At 38.3% G+C, this 25,573-nt stretch overlaps 1 protein-coding gene across 2 annotated transcripts; it reads left to right on the top strand.

Moving 5' to 3' along the window:
- Positions 1 to 5,351: 5,351 nt before the first annotated feature.
- LOC131240393 (NAC domain-containing protein 21/22-like) lies at positions 5,352 to 13,278 on the top strand. Of its 2 annotated transcripts, none has more exons than XM_058238589.1 (3): positions 5,352 to 5,655; positions 11,405 to 11,670; positions 12,720 to 13,275. In XM_058238589.1, exons 1-3 carry the CDS (start codon positions 5,487 to 5,489, stop codon positions 13,155 to 13,157), a joined length of 873 nt encoding a protein of 290 aa, XP_058094572.1. In that variant the 5' UTR covers positions 5,352 to 5,486; the 3' UTR covers positions 13,158 to 13,275. The 2 variants fall into 2 exon arrangements, with proteins under 2 accessions (XP_058094572.1, XP_058094573.1); XM_058238590.1 differs by lacking the exon at positions 5,352 to 5,655 and adding an exon at positions 5,940 to 6,304 and having other exon boundaries at positions 12,720 to 13,278.
- The last annotated feature ends 12,295 nt before the right edge of the window (positions 13,279 to 25,573 follow it).

The raw sequence follows: 25,573 nt of genomic DNA, 5'->3' as shown, positions 1-25,573 counted from the left end.
CTTTCCAAGTTTTAATTATAGAAAGTTCTCAGAGTATATGATTACGTGTGTATAACCGGTTGACTATCCAAACCGTTTATCTGTTAGCCATGGATGGATCATACTAAGAAATCATGCCAATCTGACAATCCTAGCCAAATATTTAATGGGTTTTGATGATTGAAAAAAAATAAATAAATTAAATCCATCCAACGGTTGACAATTTCCCATCAACCTTGAAAGTGGGCCATGCATGTAGAGATATGTATATCCTTTAAAAACAGGCTATTGGTTGGTCCACTTGTAAGGTGGGCCACAATTACCAGAACAAAGATTTGGTTATATCAACTTATTTTTAATATCACGTCACACTTATTGAGTAGACCACCTTTATGCTTGGGCAATGATATCTAGCTCGTGAGTTCCACCTAATGGATGGCTTGGATTTGGATATTTCTCTGGTCTGTTACACTGGCCTATGTGATGGCGTTTGCATCAGCTGACTTGCAAAAGCGTGTGGACTTACCAAAGCTCTCCTTTACCTTATATGGTAAGTCTAATAAAATGAAAGTTCTTCTCCATGCATGCAATTCCACCACCTTGTAATCTTATATTACAAAAGAAATAAAAGGAATGAGTTATCTACAACTGACAGCGAACTTCCCGTTGTGCATGTTATGTATGGATTATATCTCGGAAATATATCAGATCAGAAGATCCCAGCCGTCCAATCTTTGGCTCTTTTCCCCTTGAATATGGGTTTGATGCATTTCATCTGCACTGTACATATTTTCATCCCAACAAACAAATCGCTAGTCGGGTGAGAAGATTTTTTGGGTGTGGTCCATTAGTGATGAGAAACAAGTTCAATGGCTTGGATCACCAAACAATGGGTCCCATAAATAAGAACTGCATGCACAATTGGAAAATTTTGGATTATTGCTAAGTTGGATTAGTAAGTTCGTAAAACTTTTGCCAAACAAACATAAAATCTATTTTAGTAAAAATGATCAAAATGATTTAAGAAGAGAGCAATTATTCAGAAAAGGCTAAAAGAAGGTTACGATGAATAACGGATGAAGTTCTAAAAAATAATGAATGAGCTTGAATAGCTAAATTTGTTTTTCATGCTTGATGATGACGATTGGACGACTAAGATAGCTCTTGATGTGATTTTTTATTCTGTCGCATGTCTGCTAGAAATAGAACCTGTGTCACGATTGATTAGAATTCACGCGTGCATCTAGTGTAGGGTCCACACTATGTGGATATGATGCACGACACAGATGTGAGTGTATTGTTGGCATTGGAGGCGGTTTGGCTGGTGACCCTAATGCTAGCCAGATAGCTGGTGTCAAAGTTCCATGGGCCCCCACCTTGATGTATGTGTTTTTTTTCAACAATCCATTTTGATAGCTCATTTTAGAGAATGAGCTTAAAATTGAGGTAGATCTAAGGGGTCATTTGGCCAGGTGGATTTGAGGGGATTTTGAATCCCCTTGTTGTTTGGCACCGTAAGGTCATTGGGTTTCAAATCTAGGGGTTTCAAATCCCCTCTAAGAGGAAGTTCGAAATCCATAGTGAGAACTTGGATTACATCTAAAATCCTTCTAAGAGTTGCATGTGTAACATGTATGTCACTGGACTATTATTTTATTGGACACATGACCTACTAATAATGTCCCAAAACAATTAGGTTATCAATTGAATCATTATAATTACTTTAATGTGATAATCAGCACCTCCCAAACATTGTCTATGTAAATCAATGGTTAAAAATCATTGGTTAGTCACTTGGACATGATTTTTTGCTTGTGGCCCACAGAAGACTTGAAATTTCATTTTTTTCGGGCAAAACATATATTTCAACGGGCTTATTACAACTATTGTGTTAAACATTATATACGCTCACTAATTAGAGATATTAAAATTGATTTAGTAATTAAATTCAAGCCTAGTAAATATACCATGCATAGTTACTTTTGGATTAAAGTTGATTCCCAATCTAGGTTGGGAAACACAATAGGAGAATTCCAAATCCAGACTCTCAAACAGGCCCTAAAGTTCAAGTGGACAACACGGAAAAAAGTGATGTTTGAGTGATGATATTTGTGTTTTCTCTTTATCCACGTCCATGTAACCTGGTGAACAGTTTGGATGACAAATAAACATTATTGTAGGCCCTGTAAAGGTTTCAATGATAAATGCTACCATTCCCATTAGTTTTTAAAGTGTGGTCCACTTGAGCTTTGGATATGCTTCAATTTTGGGTTTATGGTTTATAATGAGTTAGCAAAATATAAAAAAACACACATCATAGTACGGCTTATATAGCTTTGACACCAGCTAGCTAGCTGGTGTTGAGGTCACCACCCAAACCATCCGTCGACATTAACCTTTAAAGTGGGACTCCGTACATGGTGGATATGGACGGTCTATACGAATTGTAGATGAAGACAGCTTGGATAAATTGCTTGATCATCTGGTGTGGCCCACTCAGATGGAATTTGAAATGGGTCATTAGAAAAAGAAAACAATAAGGGTACATTGATTGGTGGAAGTAACTTGAAATGGGTGTATGGAGCCGTGACTCTTCCCACAATGGGCCACCTAACATTATCCCCCACACAACAAAAAAAAAAACCCCAATATTTCACAATCAAAGATTGCAATAATTGGAGTTTTTAGCTCTTTTTTGGACAGCCATGATTTGGTGCCAGGTCCCGCAAATACACACCAATACAAGGGTTTTTGGCCCACCTCATCTAGGGTGACAAAGGATACGTTCTCTCATACCTACATTGCCAAAACTAACCTTTGTGATTTTGTTTTCAAGCTGATAGTTTCTCAACCAAGATGTGTATTTTCGTCTTTTCGATACCAGACAAAAGGGTCGCTTTTCAGCTTGCCTTGTCGCCGGTAAAAACGGTGAACCGTTGAAATTATGGTAATATGACGAAAATATCCCCATTTACTTGAAAAGAATATCAGTTGGTATTTGTCAATTTTAGAACTTACAAGGTTGATTTTGTCTTTTACCTTTGGGGTGAAGTTTAGTTCATGTCAACCTCAAGGTGAGATCGAAGCTCCATTATTACAGATATTTGCTCCATTACGTCCTGACGTGTTTTTATATGATACGTCGTCTGACCTATAATTATCAGATTCAGGGCCAGGTTCGTAGATCCAAACCATTGGTATGTTAAAAAAGAGATCTGATGCTGGTTTCTTTAAAAAAAAAAATCAATAATGAAATATAAAAACTTCTGAAGCATGGCCCACAAAACAACCGCTAAGAAGATTGTTCATTATCTATATTCAAAATATTAAATAATAAAAGTATGGAATTCCCATATTTGTGGTGAGGTCCATCATTTAAACGGTTTGGATCATTGCAAAATAACCTGAATCCAATAGTTTTTTTTTGAGATATACAATTACAATACATCCCGACTGATTGCAGCAAACATCAACATTGTAACGGTCTTTCATATCGTTATCTGATATTCATGCACCAAGAGACAATAATTATTGCATTCATCTTAATATGCTTCAAAGAGTATTTATTTCTTGTGTTTATCATAAAATTCATGTGAATCCAAAGGCAATCACACGTGCAAATCTAGAACACATGTCCAAGATCAGATCTTTCCATCAGGTGGGGTACATTGTTAAGATCTTCTGTCCTAAAAATCAGTCCATTCCACACCTTGAACAATCCACATACAGAAAAGAAAAAAAAATGCACAAATGGATTATGTACATTTTACATTGTGGCCCACATGATGGGTGAAATGTTTGGATTACCTGAGTGGGAAGATCTAATCAATACATCCAATCAGATGGAAAGCTCAGATCTTGTGCTGGCACGTGTGTTTGCATGTGGATGGTCATAGCTCCATACACATGTGGAAATAGAAACCTTCTATTAATCAAAAACCTACTAATGATGGTTCTTATTTTCTTCCACATAATTCAAATTTTCTCCTCATTCCTGTCTTCCCTTCCTTCTCTTACCCCATTATTTCTCTGACTCTAATGACCGTTTAAACACAAACTCTGATAGCATTCACATTTACATGCAGTGGCTGCACTTGTGCCGACGTGCCACATGATTACTGCTTCTGAGCTGTCCGAAATGTGGACCCCACCATGAAGATCACATTCCTCGTGTGGATGTGTACATACAGAGAAAGTCTCAAGTCCAATCGATCGGACCATAAGTTGTGGTCCACCAGAGGATAACTTCTAAAATATTGAGTGAATATGACATCCAAACCTTCTAATTGGTTAGGCCCACCATTTGGAACATATATTACAAAAATCAGCCACATCCGATTATTATATGGGCCATACCAAAGAAAAAAAAAAATATATCCATTAATAAACAACAAAATATAAGTGTGGTCCAGTCAATAAGTAGATGCGGACGATTTTTGCTCAGATATACTCACCGTGGATCTGATTTATTGGATGTATTAGATGTTTCAACCACATGAAAGATTGGAGGCTGGACCGAAAGTTGTGGTCCAACAAGTTGGACTTGAGACCTCAATGTATCCACCAATCAGCGGTTAGTATTGTTCAATCAATCCGATTTACGACTGTGATCCAACGATGGTGGGTTCCACAATTTAGTATGTTTTACGCAATTTATTGAATGACACGTGTAAAGTTTTTGATCGACTGTCATTGGCTGGATGAGTTCGTACTTCGTATAATTCCTACGCGTGTAAAAGCCGAGGAGATCTCAAGACAAGCTGATTGGAGCACCAGCTACAGTCCACCTAGAGAATAAATATCAAAATATTAGTAAATTCAGAGATCCAATCCGTCTAATAGGTTAGGGACACCATATTGATTATAATTATACAAAAATAAGTCATATCGACCCATATATAGACCACACTTGTACTTTATGTTAATCAATGGGTATAATTTTTTTAATGGTGTGGCCCATCAGATGAGCAGATAATGATGATTTTTTCACTTGTTAATCCTTATGGTGGAACCAACCTAGTTTCCATATTACACGAACATAACGGATTTGAAATTATTAACTACGTGGACCTTAAATTGTGGTCCAACCAGTTGGACGGACGTGAGAGCTTCTCTTAACTTTTGGCGCTTCTGAAATGAATTTTACGAGTAGCTTTCTTGTGACCAAAGGCTTCTGATTACATAAGCATAAGCTCCTCATATCTATCTTGCCACATAATATGACCCGTTCACCTAACATATTGTGTTCAAAATACCAAAGGGGGCCCCACATAACCTTATAATCTGACCCGTACACCCGAAATATTGGGATTCAACAGTAAGCAGGCACCAATCACAACCTAACTAGGAACCCCTTCTATATATAATATTCCAACTTTCAAACCCCAACATGAGAATTTAAGCCTTAAAGCAAACTGTTTTATATCCTTAAAATCCAACAATCCAACAATTCTTTCAAAACTCAAACTCCAACTTCCATTTCTCTTCTCCCACCCAAAAAAGAATACATGGGTTTGAGAGGCATAGAGGCTACACTTCCACCAGGGTTTAGGTTCTATCCTAGTGATGAAGAGTTGGTTTGCCACTATTTATATAAAAAGGTTGCTAATGAGAGGCTCTCTCATGGGACCTTGGTGGAGGTAGACTTGCATACATGTGAGCCATGGCAGCTACCAGGTGAGTGTCCTATCTTCACATGCTTATATGTGTATGTTCATGCACATGTATATCTTGTATGCATGTATGTATGTTTATGTGTCAGTCCGCATGTGCATTTGTATGTACAATACATACATATCTTCTTCTTCTTCTTCTTTAATTAGGAATAAATTCTTAATTTTAATTGCGTTTTAATTTATTTATAAAAATAAATATTCTTTCCGCGATATTAAGTTGTAAGTTGTAAGGCATGCGTGCCCCTTACATATTAGGCTGGTTAGGGTTTTTTTTTTTTTTGTCTTAAAATATAAACTATGCTTAATTTGTCAAGGAATGAATTAGGTATGTGCTGGTGTTCCAAAATTCTATCTTGTTGTATTATTTCATTTGATTTTGTTTCGTTTGTTGCTATAATGTGGTCTGCTCGCATTAATTGCTCTCCAACTCTAGAAATTGGTACACCTGCCTTTACCGACTTCATAGTGTGTTTTGGAATGTATGAGGAACTCTCTCATGTTGTCGTAGTAGAGAAATTCCAAGGTAGTACTTGAAAGGAAGAAAGCTTTGATTAGGGTTGAAGGATCTTGAAAGAGGAAGAGAGCATGACTCAAGAAAGACTTCATGAGGGATCCAAAGATTTGTCCACTTACAGATGGTAGGGCCTTCGGTAAAAATCATGATTTGCAAAACTTAATTAAGTAAAAAGCATCGGCAAAAATGATTGGTAAATCTGACTAAAAAACCACAGGACAAGGCTTCAATGATGACCATGACAATGACAATGACGACACGACAATGACCATGACTATGACAATATGGTTTACTTTTTTCATAAGGTAGTAATTTTGTATTTAATAGCATTTACTAAAGATTGTTATTTTCAAGTTGAGATAGATCTTGATATGATATCTAGTTTTTTTTTTTTTTAAAAGCTCATATATCAAGAAAGTAGGTCTTTGATGGGAGAATCATGATAAGATACTCTAGCAGGGTGATGAATGGCATGTAGGCACTCACTAATTACTTAGAAATTGTGTACGTGGCATAAAAGTAGTGTTGGGTATATTGGTATCATTTCATGTATCAATGATATAGGATACGAAAACATGCATTGATATCGCTAATATTGTCATTAATATCTAAAAAATATTATTTAGGGAAGGAAACATAGATAAAAATGTAAGTAATTTCAATGAAACTTTAAGGGATATTAAAAGGCACGTGTTTATATATTTAAGAATCAAAATATTATAAAAAGAAATTATACATGATAATTAAGTTTTCATTCATGTGCACATACATACATGCATACATTAATTATGATATGCATAAATGTATGTTTCATGCGTACATACATACATCATTCATCATCCACCTATTCAACCATCTCATCCATCAATCCATCTATATATGTACATACATAGATACATTATCCATTATGCATACATATTAATTACATGCATGTTTAAATGCATTTATACACATTTATCAATGTACACATCCACAATACATACATACATACATACATACATACATACATACATACATACATACATACATACATACATACATACATACATACATACATACATACATACATATATATATATATATATATATATATATATATATATATATATATATATATATATAGCTCATGGATTTATTTATACATGCATACATAATTATGAGATGACATAAATTTTTTAAAAAGTAAATAATTTTTTTTAAATTTTCATAATTTTTAAATCATTGAAAAGTACTTTTTTTAAAAAATACTAAGAATGCAATAAATAACTAATTAACATCCATTCATAAATACTTTTTAAGAACTTCACGAAACAATATTAATAATTTTTAAATAAAATAGTTTTTTAGCATATTTTCATAATTTTAAATAGTTGAAATTTCTTTCAAAATATGGAAAATCTTCAGGTGAATTGATAAATCGAGCACCTCTCATCAATGTATAAATATTTTACTTTTTAAATACCAACTTTAGAGAAGAAAATGGAGAAAATTAGAATTTTCTTAACTTTTTCAATTTTTACCTTCTCAATGTTAAAATGTTTAACTCAAATGCATGTTAATGCATGAAAATCCTGCATAGACATGAATTTGTAGTAAAATCCATACTAAGATATAAGAATAAAAATGTTTATTTCAAAATTTTATCACCTTTTGAGTTCTAGCCAACTCTCCTTTTGAGCACCAATTATTTTTCTCAAATCTAAGATTTGGTACACCAAAAATGTAGAAAAGTAGTCAAAATCTACCTCATATTCAAATCTCCCAAAAATTTTGACATATATATTTTTTCTATTTTTTCTTTTCTGTCCTCTATTTCACATGAATTTCAATGATTTTTTTCTCAAACCTAACTGTATCAGTGTCAATAATGCCAATATCACCGACACCTGATAATATATGTGTTGGATATGTGGTGATAATATGGATGATGATGATATTTCGCCGATATTTCGATAATATGGTGACATTTCAATGATACATTATCAATATTTGAAATTTTTCGATGTTATCGCCACTCTTATGATACTGATATTATTGTCATTTGTACCAATAATATCTGCTTTAATTGGGAATACTACGTATAGGTAATTCAAATTAAACTGTCCAAATTATAGGTTCTAATTATATGATATATACCAATATTATTGTAGATTGTATCGATCAATAATATCGGCTTTAATTGGAACACTGGCGGTGTATGTAATTCAAATTAAACTGTCCAATTATTGGGTTCTAATTTAGATTATCATAAATAAAATTACACTTATTGAATTTTCTGACTATCCTAATTGTGGATATTTATTAGACGGTCAAAAATGAAAAATATCCCACTATCCAATCTTAATTAATGAACGTATCAGAGGTTAGGATTGTTCAACCAATCCCATTTTGGGACAGTGAGTAAGCAACATTATGTTTTAGAATTTAGTCGGTCTAACTTCAATTAATGAATGCCACGTGTACAACTTCAGAGTGGCTGTCTATCAAGTGCTGTACACTGCCTGAGTATCATATAACTAGTTTAAGTATTAAATAATCAACTGTCCAGTATAAATACCTAAATCCACTTCTTTTAATTAAAAGAATGAGCTTCGCTAATCCCACACGTGCATCCGCACGTGGCTACACCTTCCAGAGTCTTGCATCTGGTGGGCCCCTCTGTGTGAATTACCTGACCAAAATAATCCGACGACGGTTGCGTGGTGACCCTGCCACCATGGAGAGCTGAGGTGGCAGGACTCTGTAGGGCCCACCTTGATGTATGTGTTTTATCCATTTTGTCAGCTCATTACAGGTATGAGCCCAAAATTGAAGTATATCCAAACCTCAAGTGGACCACACCACAAGAAAATGTGGGGATTGATCGCCTACCGTTGAAAAATTCTTAGGGGCCACAGAAATTTCGGATCAAGCTGATGTTCTTGTTTTGCCTTCATCCAGGACTGTGTGACCTTATGAAAAGGTTGGATGGTAAATAAACATTACTGTGGGCCCTACAAAGGTTTCAACGGTGGATGTTATTATCCTCACCGTTTCCTATGGTGTGGTCCACTTGAGCTTTGGAGATGCTTCAATTATGGGATCATGCCTTAAAATGAGCTGTCAAAACAGATAAACGGCTGGACAAAACACATACATCACGGTGGGCCCCACAATAATGAGGACGAGCAATTCATTAGGTGCGGACAATTGCACGGCGGAAGTTGACGGTTAGGAAATAGAAGGAGCAGGCAATTATATATGCTTGCACGATGAGAATATCAGAAGGTTTTCTTATTCGGGACATAAGCATGGTGGGCCACGGATGTATAGTTTAGATGTTCCACACGTGCAAGTTTGACACGTGTGGCTGCATGAGGGCTTAGCAAAACTCTCCAAGGATGATATTGTCCTAGTTATTCTGAAATATGTTTGATACTCAGACGGAGCAGTTGATACTCAGGCACTGAGATACTATACATGTCGCAAACGATAACTCAAACTAAACCATCCATACTGTGGGTCCTACTATAGATAGGCCATCGTTCCGAATTCAGATCGGTTTATCCTAATAACTGATTACCGGCCATTTGTTTGTTGCATTGGACGGTTAGTTTACTGTTTCTTGATGATGCAGTTAGAAATCAAATCATTTTTTATATTTTATTTTTGGTTTATGAACCATGTAAGTTAGCTCCACAATTTGGACAGTTTAATTTGAGTTACTTTCATGCCACATGTACAATTTCTTAAGACCTGTATATCAACTATTGTAGTCTTTCAGAGTATCAATGTTTTTCCGGACGCATGCATGCATCTTGCTTGGTAAAAATAAGACGTGATTCCAAACAACATGACTTGAAAATTGTCTCTATGCCCCTACTAGTTTGTGATTAAGATCCATGTGTGCCCCATCTTGAATAGGGGATGGCCAGAAAATACTCAAGATTGATTTTGTCAATTACCTACGTATGTATGGTTAAAAAAATAAAATAAATAGCCAAATATTGAATTGCCAGGAACTTATATTCAGATCCTAGTCAGCCCAACTAAGGCCACCTGGTTCAAGTTGGGTTGCACCAAGGCTCTTCCAAAATTATAAGAACCCATGTGATGTGATGAACCGTGGCCTTTTGTGGGAAAAATTCGTTTTTTTAATCATTGAGCTACTTAGGCTTTGTATGGTTGCCACCTAAAAATAAATTCATCTCATTTTAATAAATAATAATCATGTATTAGAGATTTTAGTAAGAAATAAAAATAATATTCTTGTTAACCGATAATTTATATACTTTCCAAGCCTTCAATCAATATCATGAAAAACAGACAACCATGATTAAGCAGAGAAACAAAATAATTTTGATTATCATCTTGAAACATTTACTATATAATCTCATTTCATATTGTTTATATTCTAAGAAAGCACTTTGGTTTGATGATTTTAACCATGTAATCTATTGTTTATAAACAACCAAGGGCTGCGGTTGGATATCGGCATGATTTTTGCACCATAGCTTGATTTAATTAGTACTACTTAATGAACTGTCCAGATCAATGATTGACCATCCCTCATGTCATTCAAAAGGCTGGGGATGTTGGAGCTGTCTCATAAAAGTGTGGATGTTAACAAAACATTATATATAATTACAAGCTAAAATGAGATAAAATCATTTTTAGGTGGCATCCAAATAGTGCCTTAAAATCTATATTTACTTTGTTCCTAAAATAATATATATTTTTAATTTAATTTTTCAAAAACAAAAAAATCTCAATAAAATTCATCCCTACCTCATATCCCTCCTTTTTCTCTTGGATGAAAGGCATTGAAAAATCTAATTGGCAACAAGACCTAATAAGTGAATGATTATATACATTGACAATAAATCCATCCTATAATCCAATCGTTGAGATTGGCTGTCTCCTTACCAAGATAGGGTGGGGCCTGACCCTTGAAGAAGTAAATAGGCCTCATCATTCCTTTAAACACTAGCCATGTTCCCACATTGACTCAGCAGAGTCAGCTATGGAATTTGGATACTTTAGGTGTTCAATGACTCATGTCATGAGTCATTAAACTGTGAAAACAAGGGAGGAATAAGCCATGCATTGATGTAACCAATATATATATATATATATATATATATATATATATATATATATATATATATATATATATATATAAGAAACCAGTTTTACTTTTTTTGTTGTTTTGAATCTTTATATGGTAATGAAATAATTTGACTCGGCATGGGATCAGATGTGGCTAAGCTTGGTGCCAATGAGTGGTACTTCTTCAGTTTTCGGGACCGGAAATACGCTACTGGCATGCGTGCAAATCGAGCAACTATCTCTGGTTATTGGAAAGCTACAGGAAAAGATCGCCCGATTTTCAACCCCAACACGCAAGTGATCATAGGCATGAGGAAGACTTTAGTTTTCTATCGCGAAAGAGCTCCGAACGGGATAAAGACGGGTTGGGTCATGCACGAATTTCGTATAGAGAGCAACCAAACTGCTCCTAAGGTTTGTACTACTACTTTCATCTCCTTAAATGCATGACGCTTCTTCAAACATGTGAGCTCATGGTGCACGCCACCGAGAGTCCGCGGGCACACATGTCCCATGATTTAAATATGGTGGTCTTTATCTCAACATGTTTTCAAAATTCTATAAAAATGTTTTGAATTTACCATCTATGGACGGAGGAAATTTGTGTGCACCAAAATTAGGCTTCTATGGACATAACTTTGGTTCGTTAATAGAGAAATGATCACATACAATTGTTGTTTATGAACTTTTGCATACAAACATTTATTTACTACCAACATGTCATGTGTAAAATTCAACTCATGCAGAAGGTGACCCACACCACGATGATCATCTGGTATGAAAATCACGTCGATGCATTCCAATTTCTGCTCCAATTTTCTTCAAGTACAGATAGGTTCCATAGTTCATAACTTTCTGTGGCCAGTCCCAGATATAGATCTATAGTGGATTGAACCAAGACAATAATAACTGAAGCTTGTGACAGGTCACACCAATGCAATGAGTCATGACATCTACTAGCCATTACGTGCTGGCCCACCTTTTGCATTGATTGGATATTCTATACATGTGGCACATTATTAATGAAGGAGAATGATTGAATGTGAGAGTTCATGCATGCTACGTGGTAGAGTGTTGGCCCACCTTTTTTGTTTTTTGTAGTTTAAAGAATTAGCCTTGGAAATTGATTGTTATGATTATGTTTTTCTTATAAAATGAGTATGTTAATCTCTGTTAAAAAACTAATTCATGATTATTTTCATGAAAAACGAGACGTCTTTTCTTGAAAATCAACCTTAAATGAGATTATTAGATGTAAGACTAAATGTGGAATAACGGATCGTCTATAATAAAGTTCATGTCCAATTGAAATACATGAATGCATAATAGAGTCTAAGCACACCACTCTATTACGTATCTGAATTGATCATAACTATAGTGGGGCCCACCTGTATGCTCAATCTAAATATTCTAACCCTAAAATAGCTAGTCTTTGACTTTTCAAACTTTTGTTTCATTGACAGGAGGATTGGGTTTTATGTAGAGTTTTCCACAAGAACAAAGGAGGGCCATCCACCAAATTTAGACTTGAATTTGAGCAAGACAACATTGGCAGCTCTTCTCCAAATTTGGGGACATCTCTTCCAAATACTATTCAGCAAAGCATGCAAAATGGGTATGATCAAATGATCTCATTCTCCAATATCCCTTCCCAAGAGGTAGACAACAGCCCTCCAAATACAATGCTAAATTTGGCTTTGTGGCGCTATAATTTTCTTGGGTTCCCACAAGATGTGGACAACACACCTATAGTTAGCAGCATGAATACTAATGGTGGAGATGATGAGTATGGATTTTTATTGGATATGGCATTGGAGGGCCATGGTTTGGGGATTGGTGGGCCTCTAAACCTAGATCAAAGGAGGTTGGAGGATGAAAAGAAAAAGGATCGTCTTCTTTAGATTGGCTTTTGGATGTGTCATTGTGATGTGTAATTTGGAAATTGTGATTTTTTTTTTTTTTGGGGGGTTTTGGGATTAGATAAAAAATGTCTTTATTTGTTGGGATGATATTTTTTAATATATGTATATAGATATAATGTATAAATATCACAAACTACTATGAAGTTTAAATATTCTTTCTTTAGAGTATATGTGTAGTGCCCCATTACTGGGGCCCATGGTTAGGTGATCCAATGGATGGACCATGCCTTGAAGCCTTCCGATTGCGGCGATCCTAAACCTTTGATCAGTGTCCTGAAACTAGATGATCGGTGATGATCCACATGCAATGGTGGAAGGGCCAAGGATAGGACTTGGGATTTTCCTAACTTGGGAAATTTTGGGCATGGTTCATTTGGTGGGCCCATCAGGTCAATGGTTTAAAGACTGATTGATGGGCCTTGTATGTAGAAACCAACGGCCCAATTTTATCCATATCCATGAGCCTGAGATCATGCAATTCCTTCTTCATGCACACATCAACGTACCACATGCATGGGGATGGCATCTTGGGGGGTCAGCCCAACAGGTTTCGGGTCCGGGCCCGGGTCCATCTCGGATCTGATTGACTGAGAGAGAGTATAGAGCCAGGACATTTATGCCTTTAAATGGTAGGCTTGGGCCTGAAATTGAAGGCCTGGGCCCAGGCTTGATTTTCATGACATTCCTGGTACATGTGCCAGCATTCCACAAGCGTATGAGATCTGGGCCACTCGTTAGTTGGGGCCCACAATGAAGTTGCCCATGATTAATAGTAATGTTGGTACGTTTGTCGGGCCCTTTTCAAACATCTTGCACAATGACGGGTCTACGGTTTAGTAATCCGGAGACTTGCCCGTTGCATCCAGCTGTGGATGGTTTGTGCCTGAAAATCTCCCATATTAGATCTTAGCCATTGATCTTCTTGCAAAATTTTCAGTTGAATGTGGTCTGTTGCTTAATTTCTTTTCTCAACCGCCCATTTATGAGGCACAAATCCAAAGGTTGGGATCGTTTCTATTTATACTTGATCTGACTGTGATAGATCTTACAGCCAGTAAGCCAACACGTGGTGGCAACTCTATATAAACGATCAAGATTAAATTCTTACGGCTGATGCAATCAATAAGAGGAGATAGTGAAGTACAAGAAAAGTTGTTGCCACGAGAAACATTAGTAAAAGCTGTTACATTACATATGTCAAAATGAGAGATATGATTGGCATTGCGCATTTAAATGTAAGTTGATAATGTGAAGATCACCAAGTATCTTTCAAAATAGAAATATAATCAACTATGCCTATTAAACAATTAATTGAGTAGAGTAAGATTTTGTAATCTAATCTTTAGTTAAAAGTATAAACTGGCCATCTAAGGTCACTCTTTTTTAGCTCATCGGCCGACGATTATCTTATGGCCATCCTATCACAAATTGCTTCATTATGTGCAATCGTTAGTTAAATAATCAGCCGGTTTTATCAGATCTGGTCTTAATTTATCTATTTAGCTCTTGGATTTACAAAGCTTTCAGTTTCATTAAAGCCACAATTAGCTCTAGAATAAACGACACATGCGTTCTGATCAAGCAAACAGTCTCATCAACAATATCTTTGCGATATTGATGATTAAACTAAAACTTACTATTTATAGTAAAAATGGAATTAAAATAGGGAAACAACCGCTGATTGGATGGTATTTTGAAAATCCAGCTTGCACAACCTCGCATATCAGGGTTGGGTGGCTAAAGTAGCTTGTCCTCCCCAAAATCATATATTTTAGGTTCGATAACTCATTTGGTTTGCGTGACACGTCTGTTTGAAGTTCTAACAGTCCGGATCATCTCCGTCTGTGATCAGGCCTTTTCTAGTTCATCTTGGCCATGAAATTATCTGCAACCCACTCTACATCATGCTTGGATGTCTTGACCCGTTGAATGTTGGTCATTGTTGCTATTTACAAGTAATAGAGAGGATGGTTAGTTTCATCTGATCAGTGTTCCTTAAGCATCACTGTAGTCAAAAGTGGCCCATCAAATAGACGTTTGAAGTTGATGGTTGGACCTATTTTTTTCTACTTGATCTTGACCATTGTTGCCTGCTGATGGTGGTATGGAATGAATGGATGTTCCAGATTGGTAATTGGATTGTGCCACGTATCACATGCAGCTAGTTGTATCACAGACATACCATACAACAAGTTGTATTAGATCCTTTGCCAATCAACAGTTATGGGATTCTGTGCCCTAGGCACAGAGATATTCCTGTGCTCCTAAACCTGTGTGGGACCCACAGAGCTGCCCTTGACAAATCCACTCCGTCTATTAGTTTTTAAGACCACAATAGGATATGAACCTAAAAATCAGGCAGAACGAGACTATGGGAATGGAAATGTCTGTTGTTGAAACCTTCCTAGAATTGACCATGATATTTATATACCATCCAAACCGTTTGTAGGGATACTACCACTCAGATAAATTGTAGGAAAAAATATCATTACGATACAAAACTTCCGTGGCCTCCACAAAGTTTCCAATTATGGGCGTTCAATTCTGACTCTTTTGTGTGGTATGGCCAACATGAGTTTTGGATCTATCTAATTTTTAGTCCCTGTCCTATTGTAGTCTTGCCAAACTCTGATGGACGGAGTAGATTTGTCACGGGCATCTATGGGAGCATGGGGCATAGACTAGAGCTGTACACAAACCAAGTAACTCATTTAACTTGCTTGGTTTGGCTTGGATAAGCTAAACTCAGCTGGATTCGAAGCTGTGTTTGAGGTGAGTGGAGTTGAATTTTTGAGCTTGAAAGGATTTCGAGTCAGGTTCAAGCTAACCTATGTTTGAGTCGACATTACCTGAAGCTTGGCTTGACTTGGTTCAGCGTGACTCAACTAGAGTTATAACTTAATTATATAATTATGTAATATATATAATGAAAAGAAGGCATGTTCGGGAAAAAAAATGCTCGACTAAAAAGTTTGAATTTGAACTTGGCTCAAAAGCTTGAGCTTAATCAAATTGTTGACTGGACCAAGCTGAGCTAGCTAGTTAAGACCGAGGACCAAGCTAAACGGAACTCGAGCTGGGATAATATGCTAGTCAAACTAAGCTGAGTTGTGCAAAGCTTGACTCAATTTGGCTCGTGTACAACTCTAGCACTAGCAAACTGCATCCCTAGACAAGGATCGAAGACCTGTCTTAGTCAGTTGAGACTCGTCCTCAATGACTTGACTCGCTCATACACACCGCAGTGGATTAGGTGAGACCCTGGATCGACCAAGGTGGGTGGAACCCCTGACTGTGGGGATCAGATGTATGTGTCTTAAATCCAAACCATCCAACCATTTTGAAAGCTCATTTTACATCATGATACAAAAAATGAAGCTGACTTAAATTTAGGTGGACCATACCAGAGGAAACAGTCGTGTTTGAATCCCCACCATTAAAAACTTCATGGATTACACCGGAACATTCATTTGCCATCCAACCTATTGATAAGGTCACAAACACCTAAATGAAGAGACCACATAAATATCATCTTGATCCAAAGCTTTTGTGGCCCACAAGAGGTTTAAAATGATCAGTCATCATTGTTTGCCGTACTAAGGTCCATCCGGTATATGGAAGTGCTTCATTTTTTGGATCATGCCCTAAAAATGACTTCTCAATACAGATGGACAATGTAGTCACTTACGTCAAAGTGGGCCCTATAGTCAAGGGTCCTACTCACCTCAATGGATTCAGGGCCTCACCTACACATGACATGCTTGCACATGTGGGTAAGGTGGCAAATGGTGCGGCCCTAGTGGGCACATGTCCGTCCATCCCATGAACTAAGGGCCGGAGCTTAGGCCCAGAGCAGCGCATGAATGTAGGAATCAAGTCAAGGTGGGCCAGGCCTACAAAAAAACAAATGCTAACACCACCAATGGGGTCAGCTCATGTGGGGAGCGATTAGTAATGGGCCATAAAATGAAGGGCTGGATTAAACTAGGCCAATCCAAACTGGCAAACAAATTGGTTGACTTGGGCCACATTGTACAAGCCCAGCTCCATTAACACAGCGTAAGCATCTTGGGCATATTTAGATTTCACATGGTGAGGGCTGTCAACCGATTGGGCCTTAGATCGGCTTCGGCCTAGGGCTGAAAGTCAAGCAGGTTCAACCCGACCGACCTGTGACCTACTTGATGCTGGGTTGGGCTTGCGCAAAATATATCGGTAGGGGTGTACATCGAGTCGAACTGAGTTGAGCTGGCATCGGCTCGAATTGACTCAGCCACTAGTTGACCTCAGCTCGAACTCAGCTCGGCCCAGTCCTCGAGCCTGACTGGCTAGCTTGGCTCGATTCGGTCAGCAGCTCGGGCCAGTTCAAGCTAAGATCGAGAAGAGTTCGCCATTGTAGCATTTTCACAAACACCTTGACTGCACCTTCAAAATCTTATTGTATTTGAGAGAACGACAATTGTTTTACAGGTATTTTATCAAACACCTTCTAAGCAACATAAAAATCAAGAAAAAAAGGATGTTGGTTTCATATACATACCTTCCTTGCCACCAACCACACTTCTTTAAGTCATTTCATCAAACACTTAGTGAGCAACATCAATATCAAAGTAACCAAGTCACCGAATTGGTTTGATGTGAGTTCGAGTCGAGTTGGGTTCGATCCGAGTCGAGTCGAGCTGGGGCCAGCTTGAACTCTGCTCGAACTCATTTTCGAGCTAAAAAAATCAGCTCGCCTCGGCTTCAAACTGAGTGGAATCGAGATTTTTCGAGTTGAGTCGAGCGAGCTAACCGAGCTAGCTCGATTCGTGTACACTTCTATATATCAAGTTTAATTTCGGGCTTGGGCTATACAAAGACCAAGCTAATAAAACTTAGGTTGGACTCGGGTTGCTTGACCCAACTCGAATCCGAACCCGATCGATATATAAGTTACTTATAAATTACAATTGAGTGTGGATCGTCCATATAGAAGGCACAAAAAATTCCAGTGCTGCCAAGTCTCATTGGTCCACGTCATTTCTGATGACTCAAGCTAACAAGACATGTCAGACTTGTCTTTCCCAAATAAATTGTGTGCTACTCAACATGACTTTTAAAGTACTTGTCCAATATCTTTGCAATATTGATAATTAAACTAAAACTTACTATTTATAGCAAAAATGAAATTAAAATAGGGAAACAACCGCTGATCGGATGGTATTTCGCAAATCCAGCTTGCACAACCTCACATATTAGGGTTGGATGGTTAAAGTAGCTCATCCTCCCTAAAATCATATATTTTACGTTCGATAACTCATTCCGGTTTGCGAGATATGTTTGTTTGAAGTTCTAATAGTTCGGATCATCTCCGACTGCAATCAGGCCTTTTCTGTTCTATCTTGGCCATGAAATTATTTGCGACCCACTCTACATCATGCTTGGATGTCTTGACCCGTTGAATGTTGGTCATTGTTGCTATTTACAAGTAATAGAGAGGATGGTTAGTTTCATCTGATCAATGTTTCTTAAGCATCACTGTAGTCAAAAGTGGCCCATCAAATAGACGTTTGAAGTTGATGATTGGACCTATTTTTTTCTACTTGATCTTGACCATTGTTGCCTGCTGATGGTGGTATGGAATGAATGGACGTTCTAGATTGGTAATTAGATTGTCCCACATATCACATGCAGCTAGTTGCATCACAAACATACTATACAACAAGTTGTATTAGATCCTTTGCCAATCAACAGTTATGGGATTCTATGCCCTAGGCATAGAGATATTCCTGTGCTCCTAAACCTGTGTTGGGCCCATAGAGCTGCCCTTGACAAATCCACTCCGTCTATCAGTTTTTAAGACCACAATAGGATATGAACCTAAAAATGAGGCAGAACGAGACTATGGGAATGGAAATGTCTGTTGTCGAAACCTTCCTAGAATTGACCATGATATTTATATACCATCCAAACCATTTGTAGGGTTAATACCACTCAGATAAATTGTAGGAAAAAATATCATTATGATACAAAACTTCCGTGGCCTCCACAAAGTTTCCAATTATGGGCGTTCAATTCTGACTCTTTTGTGTGGTATGGCCAACATGAGTTTTGGATCTATCTAATTTTTAGTCCCCATCCTATTGTAGTCTTGCAAAACTCTGGTGGATGGAGTGGATTTGTCACGGGCAACTTTGAGAGGCTCAAACAACTTTTGACAACAGGAGGCATAGACTAGAGTTGTACACAAACCAAGTAACTCAGTTAACTTGCTTGGTTTGGCTTGGATAAGCTAAACTCAGCTGGATTCGAAGCTGTGTTTGAGGTGAGTGGAGTTGAATTTTTGAGCTTGAAAGGATTTCGAGTCAGGCTCAAGCTAACCTATGTTTGAGTCGACATTACCTGAAGCTTGCTTGACTTGGCTCGGCGCGACTCAACTAGAGTTATAACTTAATTATATAATTATATAATATATATAATGAAAAGAAGGCATGTTCGAAAAAAAATAAAAAAAAATGCTTGACTGGAAAGTTTGAATTTGAACTTGACTCGAAAGCTTGAGCTTAACCAAATTACTGGCCGAACCGAGCTGAGCTAGCTAGTTAAGACCGAGGACCAAGCTAAACCGAACTCGAGCTGGGATAATATGCTGGTCAAACTAAGCTGAGTTGTGCAAAGCTTGACTCGATTTGGCTTGTGTACAACTCTAACACAAGCAAACTGCGTCCCTAGACAAGGATCAAAGACCTGTCTTAGTTAGCTGAGACTCGTCCTCAATGACTTGACTTGCTCATACACACTACAATGGATTAGGTGAGACCCTGGATCGACTAAGGTGGGTGGAACCCCTGATTGTGGGGATCCGATGTATGTGTCTTAAATCCAAACCATCCAACCATTTTGAAAGCTCATTTTATAGTAGGATCCAAAAAATGAGGCTGACTCAAATCTAGGTGGACCATACCAGAGGTCTAGGTGGACCATACCAGAGGAAATAGTCGTGATTAAATCCCTACCATTAAAAACTTCATGGATTACACCAGAACATTCATTTGCCATCCAACCTATTGACAAGGTCACAAACACCTAAATGAAGAGACCACATAAATATCATCTTGATCGAGAGCTTTTGTGGCCCACAAGAGGTTTAAAATGATCAGTCACCATTGTTTGCCGTGCTAAGGTCCATCCGGTACATGGAGGTGCTTCATTTTTTGGGTCATGCCCTAAAAATGAGCTTTCAATATTGATGGACAATGTAGTCACATACATCCAAGTGGGCCCTACAGTCAAGGGTCCTACTCACCTCAGTGATCCGGGGCCTCACCTACGCATGACATGTTGGCACATGTGGGTAAGGTGGCAAATGGTGCGGCCCTAGTGGGCGCATGTCCGTCCAGCCCATGAACTAAGGGTTGGAGCTTAGGCCTAGAGCAGCGCATGAGTGTAGGAATCAAGTCAAGGTGGGCCAGGCCTACAAAAAAAACAAATGCTAACATTACCAATGGGGTCAGCTCATGTGGGGAGCGATTAGTAATGGGCCATAAAATGAAGGGCTGGATTAAACTATGCCAATCCAAACTGGCAAACAAATTGGTTGGCTTGGGCCACATTGTACAAGCCCAGCTCCGTTGACACAGCTTAAGCATCTTGGGCATATTTTAGATTTCACATGGTGAGGGTTGTCAACCAACTGGGCCTTAGATCGGCTTCGGCCTAGGGCTGAAAGTCAGGCGGGTTCAACCCGACCGACCTGTGACCTACTTGATATTGGGTTGGGCTTGGGCAGAATATATCGGTAGGGGTGTACATCGAGTCGAACCGAGTTGAGCTGGCATTAGCTTGACTTGACTCAACCACTAGCTGACCTCAACTCGAACTCAGCTCGGCCTAGTCCTCGAGCCTGATTGGCCAGCTCGGCTCGGTTCGGTCAGCAGCTAGGGCCAGTTCGAGCCGAGTTCGCCATTACAACATTTATGCAAACACCTTGACTGCACCTTCAAAATCTCATTGTATTTGAGAGAACAACAATGGTTTTACAGGTATTTTATCAAACACCTTCTAAGCAACATAAAAATCAAGAAAAAAGAATGTTGGTTTCATATACATACCTTTCTGCCACCAGCCACACTTCTTTGAGTCATTTCATCAAACACTTGGTGAGCAACATCAATATCAAAAGTAACCAAGTCACCGAACTGGTTCAATCCGAGTTCAAGTCGAGTTGGGTTCGATCTGAGTCGAGTCGAGCTGGGGCCAGCTCAAACTCGACTCGAATTCATTTTCGAGCTCAAAAAATCAGCTCGACTCGGCTTCAAACCGAGTGGAATCGAACTTTTTCGAGTCGAGTCGAGTGAGCTAACTGAGCTAGCTCGGTTCGTGTACACTTCTATATATCAGGCTTAATTTCGGGCTTGGGCTATACAAACACCAAGCTGATAAAACTTAGGTTGGGGTTGGGTTGCCCGATCCAGCCTGAATCTGAACCCGATCGATATATAAGTTACGTATAAATTACAATTGAGTGTGGATCGTCCATATTGAAGGCACGGAAAATTCCAGTGTTACTAGGTTTCATTGGTCTACATCATTTATGATGACTCAAGCTAACAAGACATGTCACATTTGTCTTTCCCAAATAAATTGTGTGCTACTCAACATGGCTTTTAAAGTAGTTGTCCTGTATCTTAGCTTGTTTATTTATGAAAAATGAAAATCTTTACCATAAATAATTTCATGTATAATTAATAAAATCATATATATATATATATATATATATATATATATATATATATATATATATAAAAGACGTTAATAGACTAATGTACTAATGAAAATATTATCTTGTATCCACCCGGCTAACCTGGCCGAGCTCGCTTGGGTTGATAATTTCCAACCTGAGGTTGGGTTGGGGTTAAGGTACAGGAAACTTGGGTTAAGCTGGGGATGAGCACCAACCTAAACCCCACCTGCCCAGCCTGCAGATTTTGAGCTACTTGGTTCTGGGCCTGTTGGGTCGAGGTTATTAGAATTGTGATTTTCTGGGCCCGGCCGCCCATTCCCAGCCTTTTGATATGAAGGCCGGCCGTGCTTCGGGAGTTATTTCATACTCTGCGGGGTCTGATGCTTGATACGCAGGCACTTGGAAATAGTATACTTGGCAAATACTATCTCATTCTGAGCCGACTAAACTGTGGGACCTATAGTCAGAAAGTTACACTCCAAAAATATGATTGGCTGAACAATTTTAACCTCTGATTCGTGGACACTTGTCTCTTGAAATAAGACAATTGTATTTTTCATTTTTATCCGTCCAATAAGTGTTGACCAATATGATATTTGCACAATCAAATAAGCTTATTTTTTGGTTTTTGTTACATCTATACAGTACACATAATTCGTACGGTTTAATTTGAATTTTTATAGGACAAAATTTGAGTAATTTCTAAGTGCCTGCGTATCATCTTTCATACTCTGCCAGAGTATCAGAGTTTTTCTCCTGAGCTTCTGCTGAAAATATGTGCCCAGAACTAGTGCTCGTGCTCGTCAGCACATGTGCGAACGTAGGAGGAGTGTGCGAGATCCAAGCCGTTGATCGGGTGGCTCTTCTTCTCTAGATGCAATGATATAAAGATAAGAATTGTTTTCTCGTCTGGTGGGCCACTCACGTATGCTGAACTTGTTTTGTTGATCTAGTTTAACTTACCATAATTCTTTTAAAAGAGCGGATTGGGTGAGACCCCGGCCTCACCCGAGACGGTGCGGCCCTTACTATGGGGCCCACCTTGATGGATATGTTATGTATCCACTCCGTCCATTCGTTTTTTCAGATCATTTTACTTATACAAAAAATAAAGAAGATCCAATTATCAGGTGGACCATACCATAAGAAACAGTGGGGATTAACCGTCCTATCATTAAAAACTTCTCAGGGGGCACCTTAATGTTTCTGTAGTGTTTATTTACCATCCAATCTGTTGATAAGGTCACATAAGCCTGGATGAAGGAAAAAAACAAATATCAGCTTGATCTAAAACTAATGCATACCATTAATGGTCAATCAACACTGTTTCCAATGATATGGTCCAGCTGAATATTGGATCGGTTTCTTTTTAGGATAATGTAATAAAATGATCTGAAAAAAATGATGAACGGCGTGGATACATAATACATTCATCAAGGTGGGCCCCACCGTAACCCAACGGTAGGGGCCGCTTGGGTGAGGCTCGGGTCTCACCTAATCCGCTCTCTTCTTTCATACATCATACATGTGAGGCCACGTGGCATGCAGATAGAGGCATGTATATATGGTGGGGCCGACCTAAAGGAAGGCTTAGATTAGCCATGTTGGCAGTTGCGAGCCACGAGTACATTTGTTTGTGGGCCACTTATAGCCAGGATAGCAGGAAAGCTCCCCTGCCGTACACCTCGAATCCTGACCACCCAAAATAACGGTGCTGGCAGCGGCTCTGTGGGGCTCTATGTGATGTATGTGTTTTATCCATGCCGTCTATTCATTTGGAAATATCATTTTAGTGTACCAAGAAAAAAAATGAGGCAGATCCAATGATCAAGTGGACCACAAAGTGATTATTGAACGACCACCGTTAAAAAATTCTTTGTAGCCGCAGAAGTTTTGATCAAGCTAATATTTGGGTTTTCCCACATATACGTGATCTTACGAACAGGTCGGATGGTAAATAAACATCACGGTGGACCCTAGGAAGTTTTCAACAGAGGCCATCATTATCACCATTGCTTCCGGTGGTGTGGTCCACTTGAGCATCGGATCTCCCTTATGTTTCTAATCATGCCATAAAATGATTTTAAAAAATGAATGAACGGCGTGGATAAAACATAGACATCACGGTGGGCCCCACACCGTCAATTGGTGGACAACTAGTGGGCCCCATGGCTTAAACGGTCCAGAGTCGATCAGAATGTCCACTAACATGAAGTCAGGATGTCCAGGGAATGTGATTTTGAGTAGGTGAACAATCCATGGCCCACTATTTGGGCGGTTGGAATTGACGTAAATGCCACGTGGACGGCAGGAGCCTCATCTCGATTTTTTTAATCTAACCCCCCTGTGAAGTTCCATAACTACACTGAACTCCCTACCTAAAAAAAAATTACAAAGACATCCTTTTATAAAATGCGTAATTACAAAGACAAAAAAAATTTCACCTTCCCAAAATACCCATGCTTAAAAACTGAACCGGTCGGGTGATCCCCAGCATTAAATTTTGATTGTTAAATCTGCACCGTTCATCGTTTCTCCCTTATAACCGTGCATTTCATGGATACTAGTTTTTCCTAAGAAATCTCATTGACTTCTGCTCAATAGAGACCATTACCTGAATGCCCAGATTATAAAATTTGCAAGTTGTGTTAATGGTTCTAGTGCCTGTGTATCATCCAGCATGCTTCGGCAGAGTATGATAACGCAAATATCTTTTTCTTTGCCGAGCTGGTTGAGCTGTGCTAAGTGGACACGCGTGTACGCGTGTACAAGGTATACCATCTAGAGGCCGCCACGTTTGCCCGTGTGGCATATACGTGTAACATCCGAGCCGTCCATCATATTAGCTTGACCATTTAGAAGTAATATTCGAAAAAATAAGTTTTTCCAATCTTCAAGTGGGCCAAAATATTAGAAAATTCTGATGGTTTAGAAAACTAGGACAATTTTTTCTAGCCATACATTTATTTTATAAAATGTGGTCCAATTTAATGGTATAAAAATCTGAGTCCTATCTTATAAAATCTAAGAAGTGGGACTTATCTATTGGATGGACGAGATCTAGACTAAAAATCTATGCTGGTAAATATCGTGGTGTGGACAGAAGATGCGTGACACGCGCGACTGGGCTAATAAAGCTTTATTAAACATCTGGACTGGAATGGTGGAATCCCCTCCTACACCTGTTTTAAAGCAGAGCTACAAAATCTGCGGGACCACCTTGTTGCATACGTATCATCCAAACCGTCCACCAGGTTCCTTTATCTATTATAGCTCATGAAAAATAAATATAATTCAGATCCACAAATCAGATGGACCACACCACATGTATAATTTATGAGTGCCGGCGGATCAAGCGTCATAAGCTTACCGAATATCACACACGTGAAATTTTATACCGCTGCGCGCAAAGAGACGACTCAATAGGAAATTCTCAACATGTGTGCGGAAATTTCGATACGAACTAAAGATCATTTACATCCATCTTTCCGGGCCCACTGCGAAGATATCCATTCTAAAAAAATCAGGATACTCTTCTTCTTATATCTTCCATATAGAAATAAAAATGGTCGGATTAGAAAAAAGTGACCAAAAATCAACATCCAACATAAATCGGTTTCCAGTTATTCTATCCTAATAGTGAAATCTCACAGATGAATGGTTCAGATCAATC

The sequence above is a fragment of the Magnolia sinica genome, chromosome 3 (assembly GCF_029962835.1).
Source record: "Magnolia sinica isolate HGM2019 chromosome 3, MsV1, whole genome shotgun sequence".
NCBI classification, from domain to species: Eukaryota; Viridiplantae; Streptophyta; class Magnoliopsida; order Magnoliales; family Magnoliaceae; genus Magnolia; species Magnolia sinica.
The sequence above is the reverse complement of the archived record's forward strand: the minus strand, read 5'-3'. Positions and strand labels throughout refer to the sequence as shown.